Source organism: Cnephaeus nilssonii (assembly GCF_951640355.1).
Source record: "Cnephaeus nilssonii genome assembly, chromosome: 6".
NCBI classification, from domain to species: Eukaryota; Metazoa; Chordata; class Mammalia; order Chiroptera; family Vespertilionidae; genus Cnephaeus; species Cnephaeus nilssonii.
In genome coordinates, this window is record NC_137077.1 from 12,544,303 (window position 1) to 12,555,561 (window position 11,259).

The 11,259-nt window shown below is 53.6% G+C and overlaps 1 protein-coding gene across 2 annotated transcripts in view; it reads right to left on the reverse strand.

Annotated features, from left to right (window-relative positions):
- The window catches only part of CHST11 (carbohydrate sulfotransferase 11), a gene marked incomplete at its 3' end in the record, with an annotated part of 221,259 nt that extends 210,468 nt beyond the window's left edge, over window positions 1–10,791 (reverse strand). The window contains exon 1 of one of the 2 annotated variants that reach the window (XM_079774133.1): window positions 10,024–10,791. In XM_079774133.1, coding sequence (XP_079630259.1) covers window positions 10,024–10,141 — 118 coding nt within the window. In that variant the 5' untranslated portion in view covers window positions 10,142–10,791. The remainder of the gene's footprint in view (window positions 1–10,023) is intronic. The other variant, XM_079774134.1, reaches the window with a different exon arrangement.
- Window positions 10,792–11,259: the final 468 nt, after the last annotated feature.

Here is an 11,259-nt window from a genome sequence, read left to right on the forward strand (position 1 = left end):
TTTTAAGATAATCACTCAAGCCAGAGATTGATAAGGACTTAAACACTTATATTACTGGGTTTCCTTATCTCTACCCACAGGCACCTGAGTTAGAACTGAACTCGGTCCTCCTCATACTATTTATCTAAAGCCAACTCGGACTCCCCAGTGCTAGGACCAGCCCCGGTTAATACTGGACTTTTGCTCAAAGCTGACGATGACGGGTCTGACAATCACCAATTCCATTCATGACAAGTCTAGATCTGGGGTTCCCAAGTCGAGTGGACATGCTCCCTGCCACCAAGACACCTAGGAAGGAGACACCAGGCCTTCCATTGTACTTACTGTAAAAAAAACGAACTCATGTTAAAAACCGGAAGTGAGCCCAGCCGGTGTGGCTCAGTGGTTGAGTGTTGACCTATGCTCACGGTTCGATTCCCGGTCAGGGCACATGCCTGGGTTGCAGGCTCCGTCCCCAGTGGGGGTTGTGCAGGAGGCAGCTGATCAATGATTCTCTCTCATCATTGATGTTTCTATCTCTCTCTCCCTCTCCCTTTCTCTCTGAAATCAATAAACATATATTTTTTAAAAAAGGAATTAATGTTGCTCTAGCCGGTTTGGCTCAGCAGATAGAGTGTCGACCTGTGGACTGAAGGGTCCCAGGTTTGATTCCGGTCAAGGGCACGTACCCAGGTTGCAGGCTCGATCCCGTTGGGGGCATGCAGGAGGCAGCCGATCAATGATTCTCTCTCTCTCTCTCATTGATGTTTCTATCTCTCCCTCTCCCTTCCGCTCTGAAATCAATAAAAATATTTTTTAAAAAGGAATTAATGTTAAATACGAATTGATACAAACACTCCCACCTAACCCACCATATCAAGTTATAAGCCATCTATGAAACTTGTGAAAAAGGAGCTGGAAGGCCACACTTACAGGGACTCTGGTGGCCGCCTCAATAATCCCACGGCTCTGAGCACATTTCAATGGATCCCCATTTACAACTGAATCATAAACAGGCTTACAGGCTACATTATCTACTTCCACCTAAAGTAATCCTCACAAAATGGAATGGGGATTTAAGGAGATCCCAGCCAGGAAACCGGGGTTGGGAGATAATACTCACAGGCACACAAGAAAATGACGTCCCTCTCTCCCCAAAGCACCGTGTGCCACATGGCAAGGTAAGAAGGATGATACCGTCAGAGCTGACACGGAGTCAGCCAACAGAACTATCCACGAGAATCAATGTGTGGATTTACAATCACTTACTGTGAGAAAGTTAGACATACCCTTATCCTAGACACTTAGTTCCTGGTAGCAACATGCAGAAATTATCTAGAAACAAAGTATGCTGAGGATGACGGCTCGAGTGTGTTTCACCAACACAGGGTGTGGTGAGAACTGCGGATGTTTCATCACCCATTCCACCCGCTCCTACACGGTAAGGCCTTCCCCTACGGCAGAGGTTGGTCGTGTAAAAGCCGCATTTCCCAGGCTGCCTTGAAGCCAGGTTTTTGGATGTGAATATGGTTCCACCAAAACAGAAGCACTCACTCACGATCCAGGAAGCATGAGCGAGAGGCCGGCTCCCTGCCTTCTGGGTTGTTTGCTGCTGGCAAAGGTGGTGATGGGGACGTGAGGGTTTTTGGCTACAGCATAACAGGGCCCGCTCTCCCGTTTTCTGGGTATCGACAGGCAGCTGCAATGGGTGAATGTCCCAATTCTGAAATGAGGATTTCTGATGTGTCATCTTTTTGTTCTTGAACTCGGAAGTTCCAGGGGACAGTCTCGGAGGTAGCAGAACCCCTGGTGGGCCAGTTTTGAGCAGCCATACCAATACATGTGTGTGTCTAAATTATTACATATACTACACTGCGACTCATTCCTGAAGGCCCAGCGAGATCCCTGCACCTCCAGACCCTCCCACCAATTCTATAAGCACCAGAGTCTCTGCATGAAATTACTTTCCTGCTTTAAATGCCTAGACTGCTTCCTATTCCTGCCCTGAGTCCTGACTGACTCCAAGCGGACCAGGAGCAAAGAGGTCTGGGGACGAGTGGGATCAACCACACAAGCAGCAGTTTGGATATGAGAGGCCAGCCTGGCTCTGTGCATATTGGTGAGGTGGGGACAGGAGGGAAGAGGTGTCTCTGAGAACCACTTACACTCAAGGATGGACCACTTACACGACTGTGGTCCCATCTATAATAATAAAAGCATAATATGCTAATTAGACTGGACGACCTTCCGGACGAAGCCAGGGCTGCGAGGGAAGCCCGGCTCCTGGGTGCCAGAGGGAAGCCGGTGCCGGTAGCCAGGGGAAGGAAGGCCTACTCTTGCACGAATTTCGTGCATCGGGCCTCTAGTAAGATTATAATGGAACTGAAAAATTCCTACGGCCCAGTGACATGACAGTATTGTAACACTGTAGTGCAATGCCTTACACCCCTGTCTGTGTATAAAAGTATACCATGTGCAATGATGTCCGATACATAATACTTGATATTAAACCACTATGTTACTGGTTTACGTATTTATTGTACTATACTTTTTATTATTATTATTATTATTATTATTCTAGAGTGTGCTCTTTCTACTTATAAAACAAAAAAGTTCTGCTATAGAACAGCATGCTGTGCTACACCAGCAGCAGCTTCATAGGTCTCGTTTTTACTGTGTCTCTGGACTGCATCATTTTCTTGCTTGCTTTAATCTTGTGTTGCCTTATAAATTCAGTGCGGCCTGAAATGTGTACACTCTGAAGTCTGCAGCAGTGCACAGGAATGCCTCAGGCCCTGTGCATTCCCTCCCCACTCACTCACCGATTCACCCCGAGCAGCTGCCAGTCCTGCAAGCTCCATGCATGGCAGGTGCCCTGTACAGGTGAACCATCTTTCTCTTTTATAACCGTATTTTTACTGCACCTTTTCTATGTTTGCATGTGTTTGGATACACAAATACTTACCATTATGTTGCAGTTGCCCACAGTATTCAGTACAGGAACAGGCTATACAGGCTTGTAGGCTAGGAGCAATAGGCTAGACTACTGTAGACCATACAGCCTATGTCGAGTATGCTATCCCACCTAGGTTTGTGTGAGTGCCCTCTGTGAGGTTCGCACAGGATGAAATGGCCTGGAGACACAGTTCTCAGAACATACTCGGAACATATCCATCCTTACGGGCTCGACAGCGCATGACTGCATTTACTCTCTAAATGCCTCTGAAACACCTCTGGGCCCAGCTCAGAGGCAAACCTCCCCCCTGCTGAATCCGAAAGGACAACGCACAAGTGAACAAACAACCACAACACGTTTCTAAAGGGCGGGAAAGGACCTAAAATCCACCCTGCGATCCTTTCCCCAAGAAATGTCCCCGTCCGCCTCCCCTTGGACTTCCAGGCTCAAGCCCCAAGTTAAAGAGCTTCCCCTCCCTCCCCAGTCTCTTACCAACCTCCTCAGCTCCTCAGAGAGACGCTAACTGCAGGCCCTGAGGCTCTGAAAACAGGTGCCGATTCCCCGGTCAGGCTGAGCAGAAAAGCCTTAACAGCGGCCTGGCCTGGCCTGCGGAGGGCAAAGGTGGGCAAAGCGGAGAGGAAGCAGGGGGCCATGGCCTACCCTACGGGGTCCTTCCTGGGTCGGAGCCTGCGGTCTTGCGGGAGCGCCTTCCCCCATCTTCCCACAATTACGGGAAGTGCGTCAGGACCCACACAGGTGCCGCTCTGCGTGCCGCTGAAGGAGAAACACCTGCCCCCCGGAGGACAGCAGTGCTGAGACACCACGCTGACAACACGGCCAGGTCGCGTGAGCACGAACACGAGAAAACGAGTGTCCTACAGTAACTCACGGGGTTCGGAAGTGGGGGGCCCCCACGCTAGGACCCAGGTCTTCCGCTCCCAAATCACTGGTGCATTCCATCTCTGCCTTTTTACTGAGTGCCTACCTAAGCCAGGGCGACTGCCGATGTTTGTAGTGATGAATGCCTTTCCCAGCTCCAGCTCCGTGGAACATTTTCTCCGGTCTCTTTTCCTGATTTGCACAGGACTGCTTTACATCGGGAGCAGAGGGGAGGTCTAACGCGGGGCGGGGTTGGGAGTTACATGGCGACCACTTCATCACGGGCACTCAGCTCAAAGGCACAAGCAGCTGTCCTGGCTGGTTTGGCTCAGTGGATAGAGCGACGGCCCGCGGACTGAAGGGTCCCGGTTTCGATTCCGGTCAAGGGCACATGCCTGGTTTTCGGGCTGAATCCCCAGTGTGTGTGTGGGGGGGGGGGGGGGGGCGGGTGCAGGAAGCAGCCGATCAATGATTCTCTCTCATCATTAATGTTTCTATCTCTCTCTTCCTCTTTGAAATCAATAAAAACATATATTTGCAACAAAAAAAAAAGTGCAAGCAGCTTCCGCCCCTGTCCCATGCCCCTCCTGCCAGGGTCCCTGCTCTAACTCCGCCAGAGCTTCCCATCCCAAACTCAGTCAAGGCCAAGGCCAAGGCCAAGGCCCAGACAGTCTCTTTCCAGCTCATAACCTGTGGCTGCTCCCTCCCTCAGAGCTGCCGGCCATGCATGTTCCCACCTCAGGGACCCAGCCGGTGCTGCTCTCTGCCCGGGACGTTCTTCCTGGGATGGACACCTGGCCGCTTCCTCGCCTCCTTCAGGTCTCCAATGTCACCTGATCAGTGGCATTCCCTAATCACCTCTATGGCACTGCAATCCCCGCCTCTCACCCCCCTCGCCCATCTTCTCCGCTTCGTTTCTCTCTCTTCACACCTCTGACAGGCCACACATTTTTATTTCTGCATTTGCTCCGAGTCTGGCTACCCCACTAGAATGTAAGTTCCTTGAGGACAGAAATGAAAGTGTGTGTTGTATCCCCAGTGCCTAGAACAATATCTGGCACCAAGCGGAAGAGAGAGGCAGAGAGACGGAGAGAACAACTCTGCTCTCAAGTTTTGACGAGCCCTCTTTGATCGAAGATGCGTCAAATTACAAATTCCAGGAATTTTTGATGGACCGGTCAGATTATCCAATAATCCCATCCAATAATCCCATTGGAAGATCTGCCTCTTGCATCCCCTGTGATAAAGATGAGGTCTCTCTCAACAACTCAACTGAGGAAAAACTACAAAGAGAAAATGAGTCAGCATAACAACTTCCCGTCTATTCTCAGAATCTGAACTTACGAGCGGCCTGCAGGCTACGACCTTCAAGGGAGCCCTTTTCACTTACCCTCCCCAGAGTAAGAGGTCTGTCCTTCTGCTGGATTTAAGAAGGGAAAGGGTGGTGCCTTTGATTTCCTGTTTCTAAAAGGCTGTGCTAATAGAGCTGGTACCAAACAAAACGACGTTTCAGCCAGATAAACATAAACAGAAGCCGCCTCGGCTGAGGATGGCTCCCCTGGCCCCGTGCACCCAAAACACCCCCAAACCACCCTTTCTCCGGGGCCTGATCCCCACTTCCACCTCGGGAGGCAATGAAGGAGGACTCCTCGGCAATGGCTGGAGCCGTCTCGGGAAATTGCCCAAGTGCATCTGCCTTATCTGAATGCAGCTGTGAACACGCCCCACTGAGGCGCAAACACTTAAACTGCCAAGGGGCCACCCCACACTGGAAACGGCTCATCCGACGGTTACGTAACGCTGTTTCGGGGTTCATAACGGTCTCCTAGTTAGACCTTTTCAAAGGAAGTCGCAGATAGAGAACATGAGAACAGCCCCTGCAGCTCCAAGACTCATTTCATGAATAAGGTTCTTTAATTTAAATTAGCAAAAGAAAAAGAATATTAGACTGATATCTAGCAAAGGAGGTGGGGGGAGGGTAGAGGTATGTGCAAGTCTATAAATTGAAAAGGCTGTGGTTAAATGTTCGGTCTTTAAACTTAAAAGTCACCATAATGGTGTATTTGTATCCAATGGGGTACAAAATGCATGATGTGACCGCAACTAGTTTTTAAATATTATATTTTTTCCCCATAATATATAGAAAAAAGTACCAGTTGCCCATGGGTGCTGGAATAAGGAAGGATTGTTTCTCTTCTGTACTTCCTAAGTTTTCTAAAACGAGCACATATTGTTCATAAGTAGATTAAAGTTGCAGTGCAAAAGTGTTTGAAATCTCATCAAGCGAAACTACAAAGGGGTAACTCAAGAAGTCTTTAAATAAATAGTATAGCCTTTCAATACATTCACCCAAAGCAATCCCAGGCGACAGTGAAAGTAAACATGTTGCAAAAGGGAAGAAGGGTTGCAATGAGAGGAAGGGAACAAGGCGAAGGGCTTTCTCCTCTGCAGGCGGCTATGAACAGGGGCCTTCACACAAAAGCTCGGACCTTGGGAGGAACACAAAAGCAAGGTGCGAGGAGCTGGGCACTGGGCACTGGGCAGGCAGGCAGCCTGGGGGCCCTCAGCTCTGCCTGGCACCACGCAGCTCCCTTAGAGACCAGAAAGGCAGGGATGCGTCCACACCGGATAGAGCCAGACGGACGGACCAGGCCTGCTTGGCAAGGCTTGACACGCATCCCTGAACACCGGAGAAGCCAGTCTTCTAGAGGTTAGCCGCTCCATGCATTCATCCAGCACATGTTTTATTGAGAACCTACTATGTGTTGACATCAGGAGCCGGATGGGGTCTAAAACCTGGGCCCTGCCCGAAAAGATATTCTTAACGAAGACCGTTGACTCCGAGCGTCAGAGATCTAGAGAAAACTAACTACCCTCCTGACCGACAAGGAGAAACACCTGCCCCCCAGAGGACAGCAGTGCTGAGACGCCTTCCAACCAAATTAAAGCTCAAACACTCAAGTGTACAAATTACTCAAGTTCATGAAAGACAATGGAACCCAGATCAAATTCAGAGTAAGGGACACCCCCCCCCCCCCCCCCGCCACCACCACCACCGAGCTCGAGCTGTCTCCCTTTACTCTTTCTCTCCCACCTCATACGCTCCAGGTATTCTCAGCCACCAAGGAAATCTCATGTCTACTTAGAATACTATTTTCCTATCTCAGATACAGGTACTCGGAACTCCTGCCAGAGGGCTCCAAATTTTTAGCAACACAATCTGTGCCACGCTGTGCCTCCTGCGTCTTGCAGGGTGATCGGGAGAGACTAAAGCGGAAGCGCCAGGGGAAAGGATCGGTTATCATTGCCCTAAATCCTGCAGGGAAGCAAAGATCAGCTGACTTTCCAAGAAAATCAAAGCGGTAGGTCAAAGATTTACCATCCGCTGTCATCAACAGCGCAGTTTTAAAAAAAAAAAAATGGAGAAGAAAGAAAATGTTTCATAGGGATTTCAAAGCATATATGTATGTCCCATATAACAATAAATCATTGACACGGAGTTTTTGTAGAACCAAATGTAATCCGAAATAAGGAAGACTTTTTAGTCGAGCTAGCCACAGTTCTTTCCTACATTCCATAGGATGTACTGAACGTAGTGTTTGCTATGGACTGGAGAAGAAAATATCAGGACAGCACACTCATATAGATGAGACTAACAAACAAATGCCGTTTCTTAGGAGGAAATGGAACCAGGAAGGGAAGCAAAGGCTGAGAGCAGAGGGTCAAGGACAGAGGACCTTGAAAGGAGAGCCTTAGAGAGCATCCTCCCGCTGGTCCCGAAGGCCCAGACCAGGGGTCCTCAAACTTTTTAAAACAGGGGGCCAGTTCACTGCCCCTCAGACCGTTGGAGGGCCGGACTATAGTTTAAAAAAAAAAAACTATGAACAAATTCCTATGCACACTGCACATATCTTATTTTGAAGTAAAAAAAACAAAACGGCAAAAACACCCGCATGTGGCCCGCGGGCCGTAGTTTGAGGACGCCTGGCCCAGACTGGCAAGCGCTGATGCCACTTTCCAGTCGGCTTCCAGTTCTTCACTAGAGCTGGAAATGTTAGCCAAGTGCCCGTTACAAGCTGGAAGTTTCTTCCTGGTATCTCTGGCTAGAAAGTTACTTCCTAATTCTCACGCAGGAAAATTATAAAAGCCCAGGCGGCATGGAAACCATGGGTGACAGTGGTGGTAATATTATTACTATGTCACTGGACAGCTAACAGGTACAGAGAAGTTACAGGGCATTCTTGCTCGAGGCTGGCATGTCTCCCCGTTCCAGGCATTTCTGCAGAGAATTACCTGGCATGTCAGTCCTGGCAAAACTTCAAGTGGCCTAAAACACATCTCCAGGGTCTGGAGCAAAGCATTCAGTCCTTTGTTTAAATTGTTTGAGCCTCAGTGTGTGTGCACACCGCCCAGTCCTCCAGCCCTCGGGGTGGAGCCGGGCCTGGCCTCCGGGATGCCGCTGTCTGTCTGGTCCTGCCCCTGCAGCCACCGCCGGACTGCGGGCGATGCAAAAGCAGGTCCATTTTTAAATTCCCTTAGAAGTTTCCCAACCACCAGTTTGGGTGAGCTGACAAACCCTGCTGCTGTCCTTTTGCCGACAGGAAACTAAAAATACCCAACGGCAGACAAAAGCCATCTTTTCCCAAGGCTGGCTCGCTCGGATGTCCTGAGGTTACAAGGGATGGTGTCAGACCCTGTCCCCTGGCAGCGTGGCGGCCTTAACAACTGCTCCTCCTGCGGGGCGAGGGGCCATTCTGTCCCCGCGCTGCTGTCAAGGAACCTGGCAGTCCGCAGCCTGCCTATCTGATGGAAAGAACAGCTTTATTCCTCTGCCATCCACCCAAACGCAGGCGAGGTGAATCGGGGTCTGCTGAAAGTGTTAGACACATGCAGAATGGAGAAGACGGAGGCAAAAAGAAAAAAAGAAGAAAAAGCAATCCCGTTTCCCTGTTAGGAAAGGTGTTTCCAGCTCCCTCCTCCTTAAAATTATAAAAGCAAATTCCTGCTGCGACTATGCTGAGGAAGACAACTCACAGGCGTAAAACATGGATTTCAGAGGCAGTGCTGGGAGCGGGGCCCCCTTGGTGGGGCGGGGAGACCCGTTACCCCGGAAGCCTGCTCTGAACCAGGTTCTTTCTACCTGTTGGGCTTCAGGGGCGAGCTGGGGACCCCGGGCCGCCGCTCTCCAGGGCGCCCGACCCTCCCAGGTCCCAAACTTTCCCTCGCGCCCTTCGGAAGGGGGAGCCGTGGCTCTGCCCCTCCAGATTTCAGAGGTGAAAGCGCCTAAGCCCCCGGGGTCTGGGAGGAGGGAACTCATCCCCACGCGGCCCTGGGCCTCCAGGTGCTCGGAGCCCAGGAAGCAACCTGATGGTCAGCCCGGGTCCCAGCAGAAGTTTCCTCCAAAACTGCGGTGGCCAAGCTGTGACCCAGGAGCGCCGGGTTCCCGGGCGCAGGGTGGGGATTGGGGCGCGCGAGGCCGGGGCAGGGAGCAGGAAGCAGGGGGCAGGAGACAGGGGGCACGGCAGCTGGAGCAGGCCCCACGGAACCGGCCGCAAGGTCAATGCGGATCCGGACCCCGGGGGCAAACAGCCAGCGCCGGGCCCCCTTCCCCTGCCTGGCGGAGGGGCAGCGCCGGGCACCCCACCTCTCCCCACACCTGCTCGGCGCGGCGCCCAGCCCCGGACACGTGGAGCCCAGCCCCGGGCTCCGGGGCTCGCCGGCAGGGACTCTCGACCTCGCCCGAGCCGGCACCCTGCGCCCCTGGCACCCCCGCCAGGAAGGGACGGCGTGCCCGGGCGTAGCGCGGCCGGCTCCCGGCGCCTCTTTCATCCTCCGACTTCGGCCGGAATGGGAGGAAGTTTCGTTTTCTTCCAACCGACACCCCCGCTCCCCAGCAGCTTCCCACAGCCTCTACCTTTCCCAGCCACCTCGCAGACGGACAGACAGGAGACACAAAGAGAAAAAAAAAACTGCCGCCCCTCCTGGTCCCATCCTCCAGCCCGGAGCCGGGAGGAAGCCCAGGAGGGAGCCCCCCTTCCCTCCACCTTCCCATCCCGACGCGGTGGCCCCGGCCGGACCGGGCAGCAAGGGGCCCGAGGTGGCCGAGGGAGAGGAGGTAAGGGTGGAAGAGGCAGAGAAGCCAGGCGGAGCGGCCGAGAGCGCGAGAGAGAAGAAAATATCCAACAAAACCACGCTAACGCGCCCCCTACCTGGGTGCAACATACTTTGGAAATAGAAGATGACCAGGATAAAGGATCCCAAGCAAGTGGCCAGCACCATCCGGCAAATTCTGTTCATCCTCATCACTTCCAGCAGCGCCGGCTTCATGGCTTTGTCCTGCCTGCGGGGACCGGGGTGTCCGGGAGGCGCGCCCGGGGCGCAGGAGCGGGGAACCCCGCTGCGCGGAGTGGAGCCCGGGAGGCGCAGGGCAGGGCTGGGGAGGCTCGAGAAGAGGCTCGGGCTGGTTCTGCGGCCGCTCTCGGAGCCCCTGGCCCCGGGCTGGGGAGTGGAAGACGCCGGAGTTGCTCTGGAAGTGCCAAGATGCGTGGACCTCGCCGGCTGCGCGCTCGGATCCTCCCGCTCCTCCTCGTCTCACCGCCGCCGCCGCCTCCGCTCCCGCCGGCGGCCGCCGCTGCCTCCTCGCGGGCCGGGCGGCTCGGGTGCGAGCGGTGATGGTGGTGCTGCCGCCGCCGCCGCTGCCGCTGCCGCTGCGCTGGCCGCTGTGGCTGTCGGACCGGCACCCTCCCTCCTCTCCAAAGCCTACTTCATTGCGCTCCAATGATCTATATATTCCGGGGCTGGGTTTTACCAAATGCAACTCGCAGCCCCCGGCGAGGGGAGGGCGCCCGCGGAGAGCCGGGCGGAGGGAGGGCCCCGAGCGCAGGGGCGGAGCGTCGGGGTCCCCCCGCCCCTGCCCGGGACTTGGTCGCGTCCAGCTGTTTCCCGGGGAGTGCGGAGTGCGCGCCGCGCTCCCGCAGGGTCCCAAAAGCCCTCAGTCCCCGGCCGGCTGCGCCGCGGTCTGGAGCTCGTGTCAGCGTTTCCATGACAGAACCCGGAGGAAAAAAATACGCATAAAATCGCCTCGGTGCTGCCACCCACTCGTGCCGGCGTTTGCACAGAGAAGTGGCGGGAGCCGGTGGGGCCCCGGGAGCGTGCAGGGGTCTAATGGGATGCGATGACTTAAAATCCCAGGACAGAGGAGGTAGCCGGGAACTTGTCCCTGCCCCCCCAGGGAGCGAGTACCCTTTCCCGACTCCCAGAACCGGGTGGTTTCACGTTTTTTTGTTTTTGTTTTCTTTCAAACGACAGCCCAGCTAGAGCGAAGTTTTGGAAAGGGGTTAAAGAGGCAGACTTCAGGTCAAGGTTATGGGAAGCTGCACCACCCGCGGGGGTCAGGCGACGGCTAAGCTTTCCCGGGATGTATGCAGAGCCTCTGACACCCACCC